Below are 25,083 nucleotides of genomic sequence, written 5' to 3'. Positions count from 1 at the left end.
CCGGACACTGTTCAAGAAATTCTTGAAATTTAGAACTCTTCCCTACGTGCGTAGCTCGCTGAAAAATACTCGAAATAAATGAAATAAATATTCGAGCAAACAGGAATACTGCAATTAAACGGAATTAGTTCTTAGAAATTTGGATTAGAAACAAGTTCTCCAATTTTCAAAACTTGCACGGCATTGGTACGCCTAACAGAAAACTGCTATCCTATCGCAATATTCCACCATTTCGGAGCACGCGCTGCAACGCGCGGTAAAATGGAGCGCACGGAAGCTTCTACGCGGGAAAGAAAGCATGAAAGACCAGACTGATCAATAATCTATGCTTCCGATTGCGCGCAAACAATCGACGTCCCGCCGGAAGTGTCCTCGACCGTCGATTAAAACCGAGGAGAGGGGTGAACAAAAAAGGATACAAAGGGACGGTAAACAACGGCTACATCGTCGTTTGCGTTTGAACTGGCAACATCGTTGCAATTCCTCGCATTCGACGGACAAACAAGGGGGAGGGGGAGGGGGAGGATAATCCTGGCGCCCGCGCTCTTCAGTTCCGGCATTCTTTGTAAAATAAACAGGAATGGGGATGAAATAATGGAACAGAGCCGAACCGGTAACGTTAACGTCGATAAAACCTTCGATGAAAAGGCCAATCGTCGGAGCCGGCCGGGTCCAACGAAGAAATTCTCCGGGTTCGTAAATGCCAACTCGTATTTCCCATCAGGCTCTCCTCCACTCCGCCAATCGGCGAACACTTAAATTGACTAAATCCATTCCCCGTCGCTCGATCTCTCTGCGTCCTTCCTATGGATCCTTCCGCCCTATTCAGTCTCCGTCGGTTTCCCAGGACAGAAAATATTGGGTTTGCGCACGTGAAACTGTCGTTTCGAATCGGACAGTTTAAACGAGGAAAAAGTGGATTATTAGGTTGCCAAGAAACTTCCTTTCCCGAAAGCATTGTCTTGGAAAGGTATTTGTTTCGAGGAACAAGAGCCCAGCGCCGTCCCAGCGACTTTCGTTCCGACGTTCGAGTCATTTTTCAATTCCCATTTTTCAACCGCTTTTCATTGATATTCCAGGGGAAGATTGAAATGGGAGTTTGTTAGTAACTTTTGGGTCGTCGAATTGTTTGAATCGCGACGCTTCATTTTATCTACCTATTGTTACTGGACCGTGGATTTTACGCATTGTAATTATGACGGAAATTTTTATGACAAAAATCGGTGGGTGAAATTCGAGACAGTGGAAAGATTTGAAAAATTTGAGGATCTCCGCACATTGTTTGCAACTTGAATTATTAGAAGAAGAAATAAACTCCGATTTGATTATTATTGGGCTTTGTAATTACCACAGCTAATTTTTCTAAATATCTACGAACAATATATATTGTAGAGAATGCGAAGAACTAAGTGATGCTTTATTTTTTACCAAATCAATAGTTTACAATAATGTTCTTTGGAACTGGGGATTATTTGGAAACTTAATGAATAAAAAATAAAAATTCACGTACGAAGTAGGAAAATTGATTTAGAGGATCGGTTGCCTAAATCTATTAGTGGATTTTGCACTTTGGTGCAATGGGTTTATGATTAATTAAGTTAGTTCTGGGCAGAAGGTTAAGTCGAAAGTAGGATAATGTATTTGCAAACTGTTTCTTCTGCAGGTTTCTGAATAGTTAATTAGCGATTAATTTTCCATGTATTCTGAGTAAATGTTTCCGCTTTTTTTTATCAAACAAATTTCTGCAATGAGCTTCTTATTACTAGAATGTTACTTATTGTTGTTGAATGTTATTTATTTTTCCTTGTGGTATATGTAATGTTTAGAATACCAGGACATAATTTCACGGATCTCAATTATTCCTGACCTAAAATACTTCATGGGGAGATAATTATATCTACAATTAGATCGTTATAAAACGATTGCAAGATATTATTAAATAAAATTCAGCAAAACATTTAATAAAATAATCGATACTTTGCTAAAAATATACATAAAACATCACAACAGAAACACATTTGAAATCAAAACTTGAACAACGCTTAATAAAGTTCCTCTTTCACTTCCACGAATGATCTTTTAAATAAATACTAAAATTTTGTTATTCGATTTCTTATAAAATAGATTTACGAATGTATGAATATGCATAAACGTTCGTTGCTTCGCAATCAGTTCTTGCAATGTTAAAATTTCAATCATAATATATCAGAATGGGAGTATATATAAAAATAACGTTTTTATATAGAGACACAGATGTAAAATACCACTCGGAAGTATTTGATCGTTTAATTTTCCACGGTCCAAAAGGGAAACGAAAATAAAAGGGGCGACCGTCTGTTATTTCATCGTATCTACATTATTTCTCGTCATCTACCATTTAATTTCTTTTCCTTTGCCATATTTCAACTACATAAAATGTCATTCAACCTGAACCGATAAAATATTTTCACTGAATACGCGAGTGATACCATAAGTCCGCAGCTTTTCATCAAGCTGTCAGGGACGATTTAAAACAGTATGGACGTGACTTTCTTAAAGAAAATACTGTGCAACTAAAAATTACTGAAAATTACTGTGGAACAGAAAATGAAAAATGTCCAAATACACCGATAGTCATGCTTATTACCAGGGACAGTTCTAGGAAAATAAAAATAAAATAAAATAAAAGTAATAAAAATAAAAAGGAGTAAGATAACGTTAAAAAGAAAATTCAACGCATCCCCTAACATATGGTTGTTAAAAATAATTTAACCCCCTACGAAACGTGGTATACTTTAATTAACAATTTAGGAAACGAGTGCAAGATTTAAAAGCGTAACAGCTTTTTGTTTTCTAAACCGCGTGTTATTTCGAATTGAAAAGTTCGCGGAACGTCGCCGTAAGGGAAACTGATTTCGCAAAAGTCTGATGATGGAATCCAATATGTCGTCGGCGAAAGAAACGCGGCAGGATGGGCAATTCCGCGTGCGCAAACCCAATATTTTTCGACGGGGGACAGGAAAGCGAGAGAAAAGTTTCGTTGGCCGATTGTCCCCGCAGTCGATAAACGAGTCGATTATATCGATAGTAATACGCAAACACGACGCTCTACAAACGGGAAAGTGGTATAGAAAGGGAGGAAAGATGGTTGGTGGACGCGCGGGGGGCCGAGGGTGAAGGGGGAGTGGCAAAACAAAGGAAAAAGTAGCGGGCAGCGGAAGTTGTCGATGTGAAATAATAGGAAGCAACGCTGCAATTGGAAAGTAATTAAAATCCCATCAAGCCGTCTCGAACTCCTGTTACCGGGGCCGCGTAACTGCCTCCGATAGAATTAGCTTTTCGATTCTCATTATTTAGAGAAATTGCGACGCACCTCCGCCTTCCTGCCTCGGCTGTATTCGACGTTGTATCGAGCCCTGATTTTCCCGTTGTCCCGGCCTTCGCGTCGCCTCAAGAGACCCCGGGAATTTGATAATTAAAAGTCTGAAGCGTTGAATTATTAGGTTCAGTCGTCGACAACTTTTGCTCTGCTTTTTTCCACCGTGCCGTTCCCCGTGACAGTTTATAATTAACAGTACTTTATTACACGTTTACCGACATAATCAACGGACAGTTTCTATTTATTTCCCGTGAACGATGTTTCCGCGAAAGTTCGCCCACACCCCCCTCCCTTGTCCACCGTGGAATTTAATTTCGATACGTTCGGCCCTGCGAGACGGAATTTTATTAACTCTATTCGCAGACTACGATCGTTATCGCCAGGATTTGAATAATAAATTATATAAAACTGAACAAAATCGGGACAATTGTATCGCCACGATAACTCGAATTCTACGTTGATTCGTTTATTAATTTCACCGTAACTGCACCAGGACCTGATAATTCATTACTACAATTATTGTTTATTATCTCGTCCACTTCGTTCTCTTCGTTATTTTTGAGGATAAAAGATATTAAACCAAGAAAAATTGTGATTTATGTTCGTTCCCTTGGAGGTTATTTTTCTTTGCGATTTCTGAGAAGGTATGGATTTTATAGTTGTACATGTGTTGAAAATATTAGCACTATTTTAACGAAACTTAGGCTGGTAGAGAGCGCTGTGCTGAGACAAAGGTCATTTCTCAACATTTGACTATCTCTTTTTCACTCGCACATACTATCTCCGTAAGTGTCGCAAAGGTCTCTACCGTAACTGTCATAATTTTATCTCCACCACTGGGGGATCCCCCTTGGAGCCAGTCAAGCGGTAATCACAATATCACTTGCCATTTACGTTAGTGGCCATCATTTTTTCCAGTCCCACAAACATTGATTTTTCGTCCCCGTGTCATTTCTGTGTCAAATATAAAATATAAGTCGCTATTTTGTATACCTCAGCGATGAATTCAAAAGAGAGAAGTTAATTTATAGAATTGTGAATTCTCTGATTTTAGCAATAATAGCGATTTTATTATTGACAAAGGTGAAATTTTATTTTACTTTTATTTACTATTTTACTTAATTTTACTCTCACTGTGCTATTATCGAAGCATGTCCCCGAGAAACATCCCGAGTCGTCACAAAAGAACAACAAGCTGGTCCTACAACAGTCATTCGACGTTCAGTTCAAATTGACAAATAAAGTATAGTGAATTCTCGATATATGTCAACAACATGAGCTTCCATATATGTCAACTCTCGAGCTTCGCGGCCCCTCACGGGGTCTACCCCGCGATAGTGGGGATAATTCCGCGACGTTTATCATCCAGGCCCTGGCGACATATATAGAGAAATCACTGTACCCAACTTTAAAATTCAAAAACAAAAACCGCAATTGTTCTTGAATCAACACGATATTACAATTACACCAATTAGGATTTAAAACATCTCTGTAGAAATTAGATAAACGATTTGCACAAAAGCGACAAATATGTTGAAGGGGACAAGATAAACGGAACACCCTGTACATTTATGAACACTTAGAGGTAGAACGAAGAATTAGAACAGTTATTCGTTGCTCGTCGGCACCGCTGTAATAATGAATCGCCTGAATGATTTTAAAATTCGTTGGAATAACAATGGCGGGGTACCCGCGCGAATTTTCCACCGAATGACTGCAGAATGTCGGAATTCCGTGAAATTTTCAGACAATCCAATGGTGAACACGGACTACCCGGTTAAGAAGTACACGACGGTGCAGTACACCCAGCCGGCGGCCGCCATTTCGCCGTTATCAAAATCTACCAGGCATCTGTTGGTGCCGGAACCGGATCCACGCTATGTTTACACTCACCGGGACCATCAAGAAACCATCGCGATCGACAGAGACAATTTGAAACACGGTAAAACTCCCTGTTTTCAATTACCCGGCCCGTTTTCACGGTGGATTTAATAGGCGGAGTGCTTCAATATTGATGTTTACCTAGGAAGAAAGTCTTTTGCTACCGGCTCGTCCCGTAACGTTACGATTGACAGGCGGATTAATGAACGTCATTTTCGAAAGAAAAGAAACTTTTACCTCCGTTGCATTAATCGATTTCTTACACCCTTCTCGACCGTTTCACATCGACACAATAGTCGGCCATTTTGCTGAACGATATACTCTCGATCTACACTGAAGAGCAAAACTAAATCCGCACTATTTGAAACAACATAACTTTTATAAAATTTGATCAAATGATTTGAGTGTTATTGAGACGTTAGAAGGATTAGTTTATTAGACGTGGCGAAAACAATTTTTGAAAAAAAAAATTTGAATTAGTCGCGAAAGAGATAGTAAAAATTGATTTTTCCAACTTTTTTGTCTGAGCCTGTATTGAAAATTTAAAACATATGTTTTATTCACTCGAGTAAATTACATGCATACTGAAAATTTCAACAATCGAAATATCAGCTTTCATGTTACAATTGTATATATACACAATGTTAAAATTTCATAAATTTGACTAAAATTTAATACATTCTATTCTACATATTGCTTCTCTTTTTGTACATAAAATTTCTATATATTCATGCATACTAAACAATTCATTACAGTCTGTGTATAATACGTGTACGCAACGAGGTCTTTCAATCTATTCAAGAACAAATCGTTACTAAAAGCAGAGGCGATTCTAGTTTTTAGTTAACAATAACCGTACCACGACCGGTCAAATGACTATGTTTTAATTACCGAAACTATAAAGCTGCTTCCATTAAAACTATCCAATGAATTTCTTTACTCGAACACATATTATAAAAATTGTGAAAAATCTAAACAAGCTCAGTCTTGTAATGTTTATAAAACAACGTATATCCGACATATTTTGTGCCCGGTACGGTTAATGTTAATTAGAACTTAATTAACATTTTTTAATAACGGTAACAATTCTCTAGTAATTTCTTTTCCGTTCGCTTCCGTCCGAAGAACTTTTGCAACGTTCCCAAAGAGATCGAAAGAAGCATAAACCATGTTGCTATAACGGTCTCAAGGAAAAAGACGATCAATCGAGTCGTGATCTGTGTCGTGATAATCTGTGACGCTGGCAGCCCGCGAAATTAACGTAGAACACGTTTGATTGAGAGCGTTACCTTTCATAACAGCCGGCGGTTCGTAATTCGTTTGCGATAATGTTCTCCGTGTAACGTAATTAATAGTTCGAAATAACGACGAATATCCTGATAACGATCTAGGTATGCGTTGGCACACGTGTGTCGTGCGCGCATGTTTGTGTGTGTGTGTGTCGCTCTGAATCGAGCGCTCTAAATCCGCTTTGCGGTTAATTCTGGATCAGTTCGACGTCGGACGATATCGGATCGATATTGTTCCGGACGCGCAACGCGCTTTCCTTGTCAAAAGAGTAGAACGGCTCGTCGACAACGGTTTATCGTTAACGAGAAACGGTTTTGCAGGCGCGGCAGCCGCTTATAGACCAACTCCGGCGACGATCCGCGTGGTCACCGCTTTGCTCGGCGATCTCTGCACCGACGATAAGGACTGCACCATTTTGAACAGCGAGTGCTCCAATGGCGGATGCATCTGTTCCGAGGGGTACGCGGAAACCAGCGACAGACAGGAATGCTTCGGTGAGTATTTGCGAGACACTAATACCGGTGAATGACAAGCTAAAAATAAGATCGTGCTACAATTATTCATATTGGCTGGGCTACAATTATTCATATATGGGCTGGAACGAAAGTTCGTAGTGTTTTTAAATTAAAATTCAATGGTAAAAGTTAAGATATTCGTTCGTAGGCTCATTCGATAACATATTACAGTCTTCTCTCGATATTTGTCGCAAATACCTGTGTGATAAAAGTCGCAGAACTATCCCCACTACGGTGAGGTATACCGTGAGGCCTCGAACGCCGAGGAGAGTAAACATAATACAGGTCGGGCACGACGTTCACGTGGATCAAAGAGTAATAGTATCTCCTGGACGATATATGTCGCTGGCACGACATACGGTACACATCTCGATCTGTTAGTATTTAATGTAACAGTTCGGATACTCCGGGTCAAACTAGACCCGTCCGCCGGTGTCGAAGGGTCAACAGTCGCTGGAGCTTTATTTGGAATCGAGCGAAGCATCGACTATTTAAATGAGCATTCTTTATTGCTTGTCGCGGAACACCCAGTCTTTTCGCGAAAGCGGCGCCAGAAAATCGTTAGCTCGCAAATCAAGCCGTTAGAACGGCCATAAAGATAGACCAGAACAATAAATAATATCTTCGTTTCGCGCTAACAGTTACGAACGCCGGCGACTATCTAATTCCCGGTGTATCGGTCCCGCCGACGCTATAAACCACAGTGAAAGAGAAAAAGGAAAAAAAAAAAGAAAGGAAGGATCGTGGTTCCATTCTTTATCGCTGTCAGAGTTGTTACACGGACGGTCTTGCGCAGATTAAGATTAAGAAATTGCTTCCTGGAAACAGCCGGAACATTCGGTTGTACCCAGCGACCCGTCCGAGGAGTAAACGCGAGTAGGCGAATCTAATTAACCTGTTTCCAGCTAATTACGCGCCGGTCACACCGACCGAAGAATTTCGTGCCTGCCTGTCGTATCCGTGTCACGCGACATCGACCTGCATCGATCTGCCGAGCGCAACGTTCGTCTGTATCTGCCGGCCGAATTACACCGGGCTATTATGCGACGAGGAGATCAACAAAAGGGATTACGAGATTCCGTCGTTCGACGGCAAGAGCTACGTAAGGATGAGCCGGCTGAAAGCTTACCACAAGTTCAGCGTCGAGGTGGAGTTCAAGACGTACGCCGACAACGGGATTATACTTTACAACCAGCAGAAGAGCGACGGCACCGGGGATTTCGTGTCGTTGGCCATCGTCGACGGGTACGTACTCGTCAGCAACCGTACTGACCCCGGAAGACGCAAAACCGTCGCGCCCGCCTCTACACGTTCATCCCAAACACTTAGACCGCGGATTTATGAACTATCTCATAGTTTCTCTCGACTTCTCTGACAAGGCAATCCCATTTGTCATCTTCAAAAAATATATTTCAACACACAAATTTTGTGCTGGTCACAAATGTCACCAATTTCTAAAGATGACATGCTCGCTGTATATCGTGGTTCACTGTAGCATTGAAACATATAATTAACACTAGGTTTACAGGACCCGCCAAAATGACGGGTTTTCTAGTATTCTTAGTTGACAATTATCGAAATTGTAGAGATGCACGAATTATTCAACAAATTTATTTCTTTGGGGGTATATTGTAAAAGAAATGGCTAAAATTTTGTATATATACATTTTCGTTAGTTTTATAAAGTAATGTAGAATAGGTGTATTTAGTGATAAGGTAGAGTGACCACGTTACCGACAGAAATAGGCGAAAAATGGTTATACGTGCCCCAACTTTTCGTCCTTACATGAGAATATTTTTCGCTGAGAAAGAGCTCGTTCGAAAGAGGAAGGTCCAATCTAGCACCCTCGGCTCTTAAGTAATTCAATTATTAAACAACTCGCTGATGATCATTAAATGCTGTTGGATTTCTAAAGTGAACTAAGACTCGGAATAACGTTTGTGCAAATGAGTTTTGCGAGTAATAAGAAGCTGCGTCGAGGAAGTAATTATTGTGATGGCGCGCCATGTATCAACAGTTTCGGTATAATTTCGTTTGACGGCGACATCAAAGCGGTACATACCGTAGGGTGATCGTGTAGCATGTGCCCGATCGCCCCGAAAGCTTCATGGCTCCTGTAGTAAATATCCCCCGCGTAACTTCTCTTGCAGGCACGTGCAGTTTCGATACAATTTGGGAAACGGTCCGGTGATTCTAACTTCTCCCGAGAGGGTCACTATGAAAACGTTCCACCGTGTGGCAGCTAAGAGGTACCACAAGGACGGTGTCCTGATTTTCAATGACGGCGAGGATGTTGCCGGCCAGAGCCAGGGAGTGCTGAAGTCGCTGGACTTGAACCAGAACACGTACATCGGGAACATGCCCACAAACTACTCCAAGTAAGTATCTTTTGCGCAAGCTGTCCACAAACATCGGGATACTGGCTCAGCGGCTGACAACAAACGCAACTCCGCGTAAACAAATTCGAACGAGCACGGACCATCGCGAAGATCCTCCACGAAATCTTGTACAGCTCGAAGAATGAAAAATTAACACACAAAGTGGACACTACCACCTGCTACTCATTGGGCGTTTTAATAAAAACTTTCAGATTCGTTAAATCACATTAAACGTACACTGCATGAACTCGCGAAAATTTTGTATAGCTCGAGAAATGGGAGATAAAATTACAAAATGAATATTAGCCTCTGTTTTCCAGGATGTTTCTCGATAGAAACTTTCATACTCATTAAATCATATTAAAATAAATTTTCATGATAAATTATGTGAGGATGAATTTCGTATAAAATTTTTATTCGAACGAAGCTCATATGTACTATAGACCATATTAAAATGGGTACTTTTTCAAACTTTTACACGAAGCGTGTTCACATTCATTTTGAAAATAACTTTTATTCCGATTAAATTCGTGTAAAAAATTATATTAAAATTAACCATCTCGTGGACAAAAGAGCACGTACAATATACTGTAATACGCGAATGACGTAAAATACCAAACTGCAAAGACATTAGAAAAATTTCGGAATATTAATGCACTCTCTCCGATTTATTAAGATCATTAAAAGAAGAGTTTTCTTCAACTGTCTCGGAAAATTTTGCCCATCTTTCAGACGAGAATTTTTTATACTACTTTACCAGAATATTCCTCAAAAAGCTAGATAGAAGTACAGCTTTTAAACTCAACCGGACTAATTTTAATCTTATAAATCTCCGAATCTTTTCAGAGTGTACGAGAACATCGGCACGAACCACGGTTTCCTCGGTTGCATCCAGAAGCTGAAGATCAACAGGATCTACGTGGATCTGCACGTGGGCCACGACAAGGACATCCTCGAGACCTATCGCGTGAAAGAGTGCGGCGAAAACGCATGCGCGAATCTGCCCTGCCAAAACGGCGCAACCTGTCAGCCGATTTTCGAGGAGGACCTCTGCGATGGCCGTGAGTGCAGAAGGATCGAGAAACGTGGGAAGAACGGCAAGAACAGAAACAGCGTGAACATAGTCCGCTGCAAAGGATCGCACTGCACCACGATCGGCGAGCGAAGGTCGAAGAAGAATGCGAACAAGCGTTGCATGACGGCCAAGTGCGACTACGACTACGGGATCGATTACGAGGCTAATTTCGAGCACGGGAATTACGCGGTGGAGAAGTACGACCCTTCGGATTACAGATGCATATGTCCACCGCAATTCACTGGCCGAAATTGCGAGGAATCACTGGATCCTTGCATCGGCGAACCTTGCCAACATGGCGCCACCTGCGACATTCTTCCTCAGGGCGGATACGTCTGCAAGTGCACACCTGGGCGAACTGGGGAACACTGCGAGATTCGTGAGTAGAAAATCCTCGCTATTTCATTAACGAATATGTCAGACATTATTGTATTATTAAACAATTCCACAACTCCTTCAATCTCTGCTAGGCCTCTTAAGAAAAGTGGGCACTTTTTCTTCCTGTAGGGACTTCGTGTTCCTTTCTCTCAGTAACCATTCGACCGATCGGACTGAAATTTCATATGGTTTTACTACTGAAGGTAACACGTATTTTGGCCAAAGACTGTATTTTAGTTCAGCCTACCATGGCATTGGCGTCGTTAGATAAAGTAACGCACAGCCAAGTATGGCACTAGATGCTCTAAAAATTTGAAGTAGATGGTCGCAGTGGATTCTGAGAAAAAAATGGCCGGTTCCTTATGTACAGACTAGTATCTAATTATCGAATTGATTACAGTGGACGCGGAGCTGACGGAATTGTTAATACCCGAAATGTCTGGAGACGGTTTCCTGGAGCTGCCGTGCCTGGACGGTGTGGCGAAAGCGTTCTCCATCGAGCTGTGGTTCCTCACGCACGCCCCGGACGGTTTGCTGCTTTACAATGGCCAACTGAACAACGGCCGGGGTGATTTCATTAGCCTGAACCTGATCCACGGGAAATTGGAGTTCAGATTCAATCTTGGGAGCGGCATCGCCAATATCACCTCGCCGGACACTGTTACCCTCGACACCTGGCATTGCGTTCGAATCAGCCGACTCGGCAGAGAGGGTGTTCTCCAATTGGACGACGGCACGGTCGCCAGAGGACTGTCAGGCAGTCCTTTGACGGAGCTGAATTTGGAAATGCCGCTTTACGTCGGCGGCGTCAAGTACGTTCGAAAATGAATCACACGCTCTTGGAACCTCGGCCACTCGAACAGATTACGGCTTTGACCGGCCACCAGGGACATTACTCGACCCTCTGCGCCATGGTCCACACGGAAATTGTTAGATCACTGCAAAAGTTCGCGTCCGATTCGATAATAAAGCACGGGGGGATATATTTTGAAATTAAATTGGTTTAACTAGTGATCCTTTCACTGGGCCGTGATCTTGCCAAACATGAAAGACCGATGTGGACACTATTGTCAGCCAGCGTTTTTCTTGCAAATAAATATTACAAAAAATAAATAAATAAAAGAGGGCAACTAATATCGTTTCTAGCAAGCATCGTAATGACGTACTTACATAATTTTGTTTGCACTGCTTTTTAAAAATAAAGGTGACCTCTAATTTTATAAATGGAATACTGTATATGTATATTTTTATATCATATAAACGTGTGTGTCACAAGACAAATCCGTTCGTAAACGACACAATGACCTCCAAGGTCATACAAGGTCAGAAATGGAAGAAACATTTTGAATGTTCCGATGAATTTCTCTTTCGTGAAAATTGTCTGCTATTTTTTTTTATAAAATGATCTTTTGCAATGATCCAGCATATTCTGTAGGGTATTTATACTATACCTGTTTGATTTTAGACGTGCCCACCTCCGTAGAATATTATTTGCCTAATAGACAGTTGTCTCTCGTGTTTGTACCTTGTCCCCTCGCAGTGTAAAGTCAAGTCAGACTGGTGACGAAAATTTTATAAAAAGTATTATAAAATAGGAATAAAGTTCTATCGTTCTGTCATCGATATTTAAACGTTAACGTAAATATAGACTTTGTATACTTATTACAGACACTGGCGAGAGGTTCATCGGCTGGCAGGTGCCTGGACAGGATTGGACGGCGCGGTGCAAAGGTTGATGGTGAACGGAAAGACGTACCAAAACTTAGCAGTGAACGTTACTCAACACAACACAGAGGTTTACGACGGCTTGCCGTGTCGGAGTAACGAGAATCCTTGTCAGAATGGCGGAGTGTGTTTACCACTTCTCAACAGCTATCTGTGCAAGTGTGCTAGCGGCTATAATGGCCTCCACTGTGAATTCTGTAAGTTTATCGTCTACTCGTAACACTTCTTTCCTCGCTCTACAACAGGAAGTTCTAAAATATGGCAGGCTTCTCAAATATTACTTAAACATTACCGTTGTTTATCCTATATGTGAAAGGTGAAATAGTGACCACAATGACATCCATATTAGCATTATTTTTTGGCTAGATATAGAAATGAATTTTTACTGTAATAGACTTGGAAAGAATGAAATTTAATTAGGACTGAAAAATGTAAATGTCTTACAGGAATGATTACTAAAGTGTGTCTTTCCAGTGTTTAATTGATTAACCAATTTGATTTTGTGGGAACTTCTGGAATTTGACAACCAGTGTGTTAAATAAAATATGACGCGTAATCGTTGATTTTCGTGTAACGTTAGTGATGATTTCGATTTTTCCAGTCATGGGTTACGACATATCCACCGAGTTGGTCGAGAGGCCTGTCCGCTTCAAGGGCGACAACTTCCTGCAGTTTAAGCACCGCAACGGAAGAAGGTAAAGAGCGACGCAGGCATATTTTCATATCCGAGATTTCTATCATATATTCCTAGACCACCGCAGCACACCTTTTTGAGGTATTCCGAATTAGGGGCACCGAGTTAGGCTGTCCGATAAACATTTAGCAAAACGGTAGAACTAATTAGATCCTTACGAACGAAAGTATCACTAACCTTCTGATTGTGTAACACCAACTAGTACTAACTCGACTAACACTACCCTCGGCGAGTACTTTGAGGACTCCTACTCCGACTACGACTTGGAGGAGGACGTCGACTACGAGTACGACAGTTACGATTACACGGAGTAAGTTTCTAGGAAGAATGGCTGTGGTGTACTCGTTGACGGGGAATGCCGGGTTTCCCGTTGTTTGTCCCTGTCTATTGTCACGTGCATCATCGTAGCTGTTTTCAAATAGAAAACGAAACAGATGCCCTTCCAATCGGAGCATTCGAAACTTTCCAAATCATTTTTGCAGAAGTCAGTTTCAAATCTTTGTCAAGTTCATCGAAACACGTATCAAATCAGTATCGAATTCTCCAAAAAATTATATTTCATACTACAGTTATGATCTGCTTAAATTGTAGTAATAATCCTTTTGCCGCTGATTTTAATCCTAGCTATTCTCCAGAGAGAGCTTAACAATGTCGACATGCAATTTTTAACATATAAAAATGATCAATGAGCAAAATAAATTTTTACTTGGCTCCTACAGATTGCAATTGATGTACACAAATTTTATTTTGTATAAAGATCCGCAGTCTAGAGATCACATAATGTAATCTCAATTTATTTAAATTCTGTAATATATATATATATAAATTAAAAATTCGTCCTTTAGGAGGTTGTAAAAATGAAAATATTAAACGCTTGATTGTTCTGATGAAATAGACTCAATCTAAAAATAGTCTTATCTGAATTAGATATTATAGATCAACGATCAGATACATGGTCAGTAACTGACTTACTTAATTCCTGTTCAAATTGCATAGAACATGGTTAATCATAAAACTAAAATTATGGTCGTCCTATCTTCAAAATTTGGCCCAGAAGGAGATTGAAAGTGAAAGTATGAAACATTAGAATGTTGTAACAAAACAGATTTGAAGGGCTGACAGTGAGAAGAATTTTTCATTTCATTTTCTTGTAATGCTTGCCTGTATGCTCAATGTTCACGTCCCCATGGCACAGTAGATCAGTGTCGAGCGTCTCGAAGCGAGAACCGTCGACTAATATCGAATCACGTTTTAGACGCAGAGGACAGCAATCGAACAAGTTCGAAATGCGATTGAGAACGACGCATCCGGATGGTTTGATCGCCTGGATCGGAAGAGGAAAAGTTGAACACCTTATGCTGTCGTTGCACGGCGGACAAGTGGTTCTCGTCTACAAGAGCAAGACCGAGCATATATCTCTGAGAAGCAGGGTTTGTATTCTTATATTGTGCTCTTAGAATACTTGGGAAAAAATCTAGAAAAAGAGTCTAGGTTTATTGTTGTACAGTAAAGTCTTGATCTAAGCCGAACGGAGCCATGCGATCTTAGTCAGGTCTCCTATCCCCTCCACTGGGGGGGGTATACCCCGAGGAGTATCGGTGTGAACCACTACTAATCCAATTACAAAACTTCTTAATTTTTTATTATTCTTTTATGGGACTTTCGCCAACTTATTCGTGACATTTTCCTGATTGAAATGACACTAAACACGATAGCATTTGAACTGTATTTACTGATTTGACACTGCTGTCCTTTTCTGCGGTCGACGCGGTCACTAGAAAATAGTAGCCCTACACGATCTATGTCACAGCGCGGACCCGAGGATTGGGCTTGGATCAAGACTTTACCTGTACTATTGTTTAAACGTCGACGATTTCTCGATACTGGGATATTCAGCGCTCAGATACTGTTTGGATCCTGAAATTGAATATAAATAACGCTGCAAGGGTGGCGCGCGCTGCTAATTACAGTGGACCTGTTCTGTGCGGATAATCGTCCTTAACAGGTGCCAAAAATGAGGGAAAGGGGGGGGAAATACGGGAGATCAACATAGAAATCTCGCTGAATCCGATCTACGTTTCAGGAACGAGTGGACGACGGTATGTTCCACCACATCCGGGCATCCCGGAGACGTCGTGCGACGATGATCCAGATCGACGACTCCGCCCCGGTGAAGATGTCGACGGAGGCGACCTTGTTGACGACGAACGGCAAGCTGTTCGTGGGCGGCAAGCCCGGCCACCGTGGCATCAAGGGCTGCGTGTCGGACTTCGTGGTGGACAAACGACGTCTTCAGCTTGCCAGGCGGAAGATCGAGCACTGTCACGACAACGACGTATGATAACGAACCCCGGAAACGACGATCGTCAACGTGACGTCGGCCCTGGCCACGCTCGCCGACTGGACGGCGTCTTTGTCCTCGGCGAGTTAGCACCAGCCTAAAACCATAAACGCGAAGGAAATCCTTTGAGGATGTTCGTTTCTGACCGGGCCGGGGATGGGGGATGGGGGATGGAACGGGAGAAACGAAACGAACCCTCCGGCACCGTCGAGTCCAGGCCCCTGGACTCGGAGGATCGGGGGAAAGGAAACAAGATGGCGAACGTTGGCGGAACTCGGGGACGATTACGGTGGACACGTGATTCCTGCCAAAGTCGTGCGAACGGGATACCCACCAAGTGAACGATCACTCGTGCCATGGGGGAAGGATATTTATTTTCGTTCGAGGAGGTATAGTGTAGAGGAAGCGGCGCGAGGCGCCACGTTCGTCCTCGGGGGAGGAGGGGCGGAAGAGGAGGGACGTATAATAATGGAGCATCGCGTTAAATGCTACGTTCTCATCGAAGGACAATAATATATTTTTAAGGCGACGAGATTAAATATACATATGAGTATATATGTATGTATGTATGAATTTAACGCGTATACGTGTAACAGGGGGAGGGGGTAAAGCGGGATCTTAGAGTCAGCACAAAAAACAAGGACAATGGCGGGGGTGGGTGGGCGGAACGAACGCAAAACGAAAGAAAGAAAGAAAGATTCGAACGGGGAGACTTATCCGGTCTTAATCGTTAGTCGTTACTCTGTAAGTTAATGATATATCGAAGCACCTATAAATGTTTTACGATGCCAAGACTGACTAAAAAAGACGAAAAAAAAAACGGAAAAAAAGAACGGGAGAGCGAGTAAAAATGGTGGACGCCGCGGGAACGCAGACGCGGCCGAATGGCGGGGGGCGGTACTGAACCGGGAAATATTAAAAATGGAAAAAAATACGAAGCGATAAATCGGTGTTATGTTTGAGTGTTTCGGTAGAGAGATTTAACGATCGTGGATTATCAGAATAGAGGAATGTATTTTAAAGGACTTGTTGATTTATGCCAGTAGAGAAAACGAAGTGAATTAAATGAAAAGACCTACACACACGACACACATACGCGTCTATACGTACACACGCAAATCAATATATACGAGAAAACAGACACACCGTACAACGTTGTTTCTAGACAGGCAAGGCTTTTTACAAATGCGCAAAAGAATAGATATATTATATATATATATAAATATAAATATGAATATAAATATAAATATATACATAAATAATGAATATAAATATATATATATATACATACCACTATACAGATTACATTCCATGTAATGGATAACCGCGAACGAATTCTACGTAGGGTACACGGAGAATTATTAAACGGTTTGCGATGCTCTTTCCCGATTCCTTTCGAGTCCGCAAAGCATCGCAGACCCTCCAGGCCTCGAAGACACTCCATTTCCGTTCGACAATCCGCGAAAAATTCATGCTACGTGTACACAGAACCGCGACGCTGAACCTGAGGAAATTCTGTCTGATCTAAGACACTGATCAGTTTCAAATATTTAACAGAGACACCGAAATTTTGCACAATTTTATAAACGTCGATTAACTTACTCGTTGAAATTCTGCACGTACTTTAAGACGCCGATATTTCTTATAATTATTACCTGAAAATTACGTTTGGAATTTACTATACATTAAATTATATACTCTAATCTATTGCGCAGCCAAGAGTTAAAATTCGCAGAAATTGCAAACATTATTGTAATACCCAAAAGGCGAATGGTTTTGATAATTCTACAATGTTTAACTGAATTTAAGTAGTTTTTCATAAATTTTATAAATATATTTTCTACGGTACTTTATCCACTGATCTCCTTAGTTCACCCAGCTGCACAAGCTTCAATTAAAGTTAATCACGACGAATTTGTATGGAAAATAAAATTTTTCCGTAGTAATTGAAAGAAACAGAAGTTAAAAATTGTTTTCATCTCTCAATAATTTTAATCAATTCCAGAAAATATTACGATTTGATTGCGGGCCTTTGTGCAAAATACAAATTTTTCAAGACAATTGCAAGATGCAGTAGTTAAATGAAGATTTCTTCTTTGAATAATTTGAGTAAGTCTAGAATCAATGTAAAATCATTCAATTGTTTTAATATTTCTACAGATTGTATTTGACCAACTCGGTTTCGTTATAAATGCATAAAATCCAGTCTAATTACGACATTATCAAATTCTTCTCATGTTGTCATTGTTTGCCATTACATCCGCCCATTCTCGTCACAAATTGATAAAATTCACTGTGCATTAATCGCCAAGAGTCGCTCAGCGACGCCATTAAAATGCAAGGTTAGAATGGACAGCTTTTATAAATTTTCAAATGTTCCTATTCCCATTTACATTTTAACCAGTAAGTGAATGAACGTTTCTAAAACGTTAAAGACCGCTTCTCCGTTTGAAATGTTCAGAATGTGATCAGTGTGTGCAGATTTTTGCGATTGTCTGCGTCTATTTACAGATAACAATGCACCCAGCGTGCAAATGGAAAGTAATACGCGCAGGATCTCAGTCTCCCTAAGGATTCTGTCGGCATTTGATCCGAGCGCGGACGAATGTGCGACAATTTATTCCTACTTATTATATTATCATTATAAATAAATTTATTGTATTAGTTAACCGTGCGATGTCGGTGTACACGTTGCTGAAGACGAATGCTAATATCGGACCGCCTAACGATCGTCACCGTAAATTTCTTCTTGGTACAGGGTTCACGGAACACACACCGCGATCGATTCAAGCGTGAGCGAGCTATAGTTGACGAAACGCGAACAGCACGCACCAATGGCGGATAATGGCGTCAAATCGTTTCCCCGATAGGATAATCGCGAATCTCATATGTTCTAGCGGGCAAGACGACTTAGGTCTGTCGGTTCACCGTTTTTATCATATTTATTTAACTGGCGATCTTTACGTTTAACTGAATCGAAGTGTCTGTATTATTTAACATAGGATTTAGGGCGGCCTTCGTTTTCTTAGTTTCGTTCACTCTTATTTTGAAATAGGTGCTGTTAATATTTTTATAATGTAATCATCGGACGTTTTAATATATGTTTACGATTTTATAGAATCGCTGAAAGAATTAAATATAAAAATCTTTGTTTCCAGTAGAAAATATTCGATTTAGCGAGAGATAAATTCTAAATTTCGTTAGAGTAAGAAACTATTGAATCTGAATACGTAATTCTGGTTATTTTATCAATTAATAAACGATGTAAAAATGATTGTAAAAACGAGCTCAAAGCAACAACTTACAAGAGCTCCTCCATTACATAGGACGTTCGTATAAGTCCAGTTGAAAAAAATGATATAGTTGCTCGGATTACTCATCATTTTCTATTTACTCAAGTGGGAAAGTATTGCTGTTTATGATATTATAAATTCCAAAAACGAAAGTAATTATTAATCTTAATATTTATTCAAGTGCCGCAACTTACGTCACGATTGTATACTTTCATTTATACTTTTCTTAGTGCCGAAGACTGTTCTTCTGCGTAGATTGGCCATACACTATTCAATTTAGTTCTATAGTTTTTCACCCCCCGTTAACAGGTAGCATAAGCGTAAAGTATAGAATAAATACTATTTATTTGGTATTGAATTCACCTTTTAATTATATTCTCTAGTCTGTCGTCTCTGTTTTGCGCCAGAGACCGTCAACGATCGTGGGAAACGATTCGATCCTTGGACTGTCGGCAGAAATTAGCGTGGTTCGGTTATCCTAGGACGGACGACTGGCTCATACGCGATTAGAAGCACGAAAACGATCGTTCCTACGGAAATTGTTCTGTTCGGAGGGATGGATTCGAAACGATTTTGTCGTTAATCGTTTAGGAAACATTTCGTCTTACTCGGGTAACTCGGGCCTACGCTGTATAATAATCGTTTGCGTGTAATCGGACGATCACTAGGGAGTGTCTGTACGAAAGCGTGCATGAAAACGGAAAACTGTTGCATAACGTATAACATGGTGGTCCATTGTCGGTGGCATAATTGATAAAAGAGATGATTATTCGTGAAAAAATGAGTCGAAAGTTTTGGAGTTGGACAGCTGGAAATTATTTATTTGAACGGCCATACACAATTTTGTTGTGTGTTGCCCACAATGTTTATGCTAAACTACTTCACCGGAGAAGCAACGATATTTTCTCTAATCAATTCAATTTTTCTTGCCGTTTCAAAAGCGAAACATTTTTCAATATGTTGAATATCAATTGTTACATTTTACCATCTATCGATGTCCATACCTGAACTTTAAATATGAAATACTTAATAAGTATTGTTTTTAAATTTAATATGGAAATTTAACGTCAGGAATCTTTATTCGAGCAGCCATTAGTCGCCATTATTTCGAACAAATGCCAATTCTGTTAAGAGAAAATCGAAATGAATTTTCCTTCGAACTAGAAACGTGTAACAGTGCCGTTTAAAAATTTTTTATTTATGTTTTTCATGGACTAGCCCTCTTTGTCAGTTGTGGCACAAACAACGTAACATACTGTACGCCTGTAAATAAATCTAACGCGCTAATCTACGAACTAATTGTCGTTTAGTGTATACCCCGCGCGCACACGTGCATAACGTTGGACCTAAATAACTCGCCAGGACGACCTAATTAATCGTAAATGTTCATCGAATCCGGCGCCACGGCGACCCTCTCACATTCAGTTCCCCGTCACTCGTCGATAAAACGAAGATGTTGTCTCTGTCAACGTGTTCTTCCCTCTGCTCATCAACCGCGTCGAACGTAGCGTTGAACCAGAAGCCTAAGTTCATTGTGAAGTTAACACTTTCCCTGCCATATCAGTCCCCAAAAATAATTATACTTTACTACAAAATATCACTGAAAACCTGTATGATACTACTGAATTATGGAAATAGAGATTGTATAAGGCAATCATAAGTAACACGCGTCCCCCCGGCTGCCAACTACACCGTTTTCTCGATATATGTCCACAACACGGGTCTACCCAGGGACATATATCGGCTAGAAGATACTATTGATATACTGCCGAGCATAGAAAAGACGACCGAGGCCCCTCACGGGGTGTACGGCAGTGAGGATAGTTCTAGGACTTTTATCTGCTAGATATTTCGGACATATATCGAGAAAAGACTGTATTTATAATGTAAAAATAAAGAATTTCATTTTATAGTTCAGAATTTCTTAACGTACGGAATATTTCTTCGTATTAACAGGTTTTCAATGTTCGCCTTGATAACACCTAACCCAGACAATCTTTGATAGTCTTCAGTTCACTGCCAGAGTCGTGCGTATTCCTCTCGTTAAAAGATTGCTGTCAAAAATGTGCTGTAACTGTAAGCTTTCTCTGTTAACATAGGAAAGGAGACGACTATTAGGCGAGTACAGTGTTTACTCGATAAATGTCCAAAACACGGGTCTAGCCAGAGACATATATCGTCCAGGAGATACTATCCTTTGACCCACTATACCCGCGGCAGTGGGGATAGTTGTGGGACTTTTATCCGCTAGGCATTTGGAACATATATAGCGTAAACACTGTATATAAAATTCCCTGGTAGACTTCTTTCTAAATATTAATTTTTAATGTCAGACCGGGCTGTCTGCACCATATGCAATGTGATTGACACGGCAGGCGAAGTGTTAATTATCGAGTTCACTGTCGAGGATCGCGATTTCACGTTCGTCGAACCTTTCCAGCTCAGTCACCGAATCATTTACTCTGTAAAAATAAACTAAACTAAATAAATAAATGTTTCGTAGACGTAAGAGATCGGCGATGAATTAAGCACAGTAAGGCATGGATTAGTGCAATGAGGTCGTGTCATCGGATGAACGCGAAATCAGGGAGGGGTGTATTGTCGTCATTGTATTGAGACTGATAATATAGAGAAACAGTGAGAAGAGAGAGAGATAGAGAGAGATAGAGAGAGAGAGAGAGAGAGAGAGAGAGAGAGAGAGAGAGAGAGAGAGAGAGAGAGAGATTGTTGTCATTAATCCGGGGCGAAGTCGTTGCACTAACCCGTACTGAGAGAACTAATCCGGAGCTTACTGTAATTCTAAGATCATTTTGAGCGCACTCCTGCATAATTAGAGTTTAAGCGCGGACACGATACATATCCTCGACACGCATGATCTTTTATACTATAAAAGTCGATTTGTTGTTAATACTTTCACGGCCGCTGATTTTTTCACTCATTCGAATTGGAATCTGTGTCGAAAACCACTCGAAAGCCGACTTTATCAAGGGCTCGTTAAGGCGAAGATAATTTAGACCATTTCTTTTTTGAATATCTTTTTCGTAACTGCCTGTTTCCTTTCTTTAACGTTTATAAAAATTTTACTATCGATAATGTAATCACAAATATGTTACGATTGTAAGAATGATTAAAAATAAGAAGAAACTGAGGGTTCATTTACAAGATGACTGATGTACCAAATTATAGTTTGTCTCTTCATACACTATTAAATATATAATTATTACAGCAAGTTATTAGATTGAGTCAGCGATGACGTTCGTCTTCCGTTTTTAAATTTATATCGCTCCGAGACACTGTAGTGTTAACATTAATTTATCACACCCCGGATCATTGTTGAACTTACAATCAGTAATCCGTGTTTCAATGTGAACGTTCTATTGTTGTTCGATTATTATTTAACACGTTCCACTCCTTCACGAAATATTAAAACGATTTAGCAAAGGAAGGTCAAGAACTCCTTAAATGTTCTATAATTTTAACACATTCGCACAGGATGACGCGTGAATGCGTCTTGAAATTTATTTCATCTTGAGAAATGTTATAATAAATCTTTTAAGAATTACACATATTGATTGGTTTAAAAGTTGTAATAGTTTCTTTGAAGTAATGTAACCGGTGTCCGGTGTGAATGTGTCAAAAATAAAAACAACGCGTATAAAATTAATTTAAAGAAATAATTTTTTAAAATTAATTTGGATTTATATAAACGAGATCGTGAACGTCACAGGTGCGTGACAGTGGCAGCGGACGTGTTAATTATTTACCATTGACTGTCGAGAGATTAATTGATTGAATAATATTCGTCCATTTTCATTTGAATAGAAGAACGCTGAAAGCTATGGCTTCCGAAGGGACAAAATAATACGTCAACGATAGCGGATGCGTTAGTCGGCATACATTTAAGAGAATTTCAGTATGGAAACGTTCGGCCAAGCCGTTCGCATGATTTCAAAGGTCCGAACTCGTACTTCGTCATCACTACGAAGAGAGTCATGCGAGCGTCTTCGAGTCTGGACCGCCGGACACGCTGTAAGAATCGTTTTGTTTGCGTTCGTTCGTTTCGAAGGGCACGCTTGCACGAACGTTTTTTGATAAAAAATCGTTTTTTATTGTAACCGCAATGGATCATATATCTTAGTCATATCTATCGATTTATTGCGCTCGACGGCCCACGAGGAAGTTCGAGAGAGAAAGAGAGTCGTTCGTCCTCGAACGACCATAGTCACGGCTGTTGTAAACGCGTTGCGTAAAAGTGTTCCTCGTTTGGTAAACGCGCGAGAGAAAATCCGAGACAATGATCGCGAGCAATATCGTTCACATATCCTAACTTTCGAGTTGCGACCTTTTTTCTATCCTCTAATGGAATCTTATTGTTCAACATATCGAGGCGAATTTACGGCCAGTAACTTCGGGAATGAGAGAGAAATTTGCGAAAGAGGTGCGGGTACAAAGTGCCATTTTTATTATACCTGTTGCAGGCTGTCTCGCGACAAATAAAACGAAAATAATCATTTCGTAGTTCGTAGCGATCGAATAAAGTGTTCAACAAAAGTTCGATCGGCTTATGCTCAAATAATTCGCGATGGAGTATTTATCTTCTCCGTGTTTTCTACTGCTGAAGATTTTTCAAATGATTTACCAAATTTATTTAGATAGAAATTTTTTTAAATATTTATATACATTATAGTGTAATTTTTTAAAACAACTTTAGGTTCAATTTAATTTATACTCTGTTTATTGAAACATTTAGAATTCCTTTCTGCTTTCGTTTTCCCTTTTTCTTCTTTCTTATTCGAACAACTATTACCTATTTTGTTATTTAAAGTAACAGGAGAAGCTAAATTACCCATTTCTATGATATTAAAGGGTTTTTCATGTTAGCAAACTAATAAATAAATGCACTCCGCAGTGTACTGTGGCGATAAAGCATAACTGGATTAATCGTTATGGTTATTGGATAAGATCATTTCTTTAATTTGTTTACCAACGGCCTGTAAATATTAGTTTATCCACCAGTGCGCTATTAATTAAAATTTTCCCTCCAAGAATATCGTTAATTTTGTCTGACAGCGCTTTTGCATTGCCGATCGAAAAGTAACGATGTTTATACTACGTTGTAAATCATGCGTGAACGACCATCGGCGTAACGTTAACGTACCCGCACTGATAAGTATGTTATCCTACAAGCGAAATGTACCGCGTGTATTCGACGGAACGGTACAGAATAAACCAATAAAGACGTTATCCTGCTTGCTTAAAAATGTAAAAGCAGCTATTGAAACTCCAATGTAATGTCCAAACGGACGACTGCAGTCGAAGTGGAATTAATGGCTGCTCAAGGTCGTTGATTCTCCATCATAGCAATAAGTAACATAGATCTATCGTACGCGGTTCCATTTCACTGCACACGAAATTGCATGTTCCATAATATTCTCGGTTTACGTGTAAATCGTTATGGTAAAAATCAATTTTCACCCGAAGAAAACAACGCTCGAATAACAGCATTCTTTAATAATTCGTTGCGATTGAAATGTTCAATTTTTATGCTAAATGAAAATTTTGAGAGGCATGAGTTTAATAAAAACGCATTTCCTCTTTTAATAATTTCAAGTCGAAAATAATGTGGAAACATTATTCAATTCTCCTAACGTCTTCACAGTTTTGTATTTAACCACTCCACTTCTATTATGAATGCATAAAAATCCGAAATCTACTAATAAACAATGGAGTGTACAAATTTTATTCAACCCTGATTTAGCGGTGTTTTGTTCACCCCTTAAGTGGGCGAAGAATTTTTCGAATTTACTCAATATTCTTACTGTCTTATAGGGTCTTTAATATATTGTTAATAATTAGTTAGATTATCCGGAATTTTTAATAATCGGACACGTCCATTGTCCCAGCTAAAGGGGTTAATTGTACTGATTTAATATTGAACTGGAAAAAGTTGTTTCGTGTGCGAGAACCGGAAGTGGAGGCCCACGATGGAACAAGTGACCTTAACCGGTTAATTCCGTTACGGCTACGGTTCACCTAATCGATGATATTGGTAAAAGTAAGGAAACGAGCGACGATCCAAATCCATGCCTGACAATTACTGCCAACCTACATAGATAATTGTTCCGCCGGTTCCAAAACGATTGTTCTACCGGTGA

The 25,083-nt window shown here is 40.1% G+C and overlaps 1 protein-coding gene across 1 annotated transcript in view; it reads left to right on the top strand.

Annotated features, from left to right (window-relative positions):
- LOC143353351 (agrin) overlaps positions 1–16,208 on the top strand; it is a 602,368-nt gene extending 586,160 nt beyond the window's left edge. The window contains exons 18-28 of the mRNA XM_076786600.1: positions 5,106–5,300; positions 6,850–7,023; positions 7,950–8,289; positions 9,195–9,422; positions 10,269–10,876; positions 11,276–11,687; positions 12,544–12,797; positions 13,202–13,295; positions 13,497–13,604; positions 14,550–14,724; positions 15,378–16,208. Coding sequence (XP_076642715.1) covers positions 5,106–5,300; positions 6,850–7,023; positions 7,950–8,289; positions 9,195–9,422; positions 10,269–10,876; positions 11,276–11,687; positions 12,544–12,797; positions 13,202–13,295; positions 13,497–13,604; positions 14,550–14,724; positions 15,378–15,635 — 2,846 coding nt within the window. The 3' untranslated portion in view covers positions 15,636–16,208. The remainder of the gene's footprint in view (positions 1–5,105; positions 5,301–6,849; positions 7,024–7,949; positions 8,290–9,194; positions 9,423–10,268; positions 10,877–11,275; positions 11,688–12,543; positions 12,798–13,201; positions 13,296–13,496; positions 13,605–14,549; positions 14,725–15,377) is intronic.
- The last annotated feature ends 8,875 nt before the right edge of the window (positions 16,209–25,083 follow it).

The sequence above is a fragment of the Halictus rubicundus genome, chromosome 4 (assembly GCF_050948215.1).
Source record: "Halictus rubicundus isolate RS-2024b chromosome 4, iyHalRubi1_principal, whole genome shotgun sequence".
Classification (NCBI taxonomy): domain Eukaryota; kingdom Metazoa; phylum Arthropoda; class Insecta; order Hymenoptera; family Halictidae; genus Halictus; species Halictus rubicundus.
Note: the sequence above shows the minus strand (reverse complement) of the source record. Positions and strands in the feature narration are given on the sequence as shown.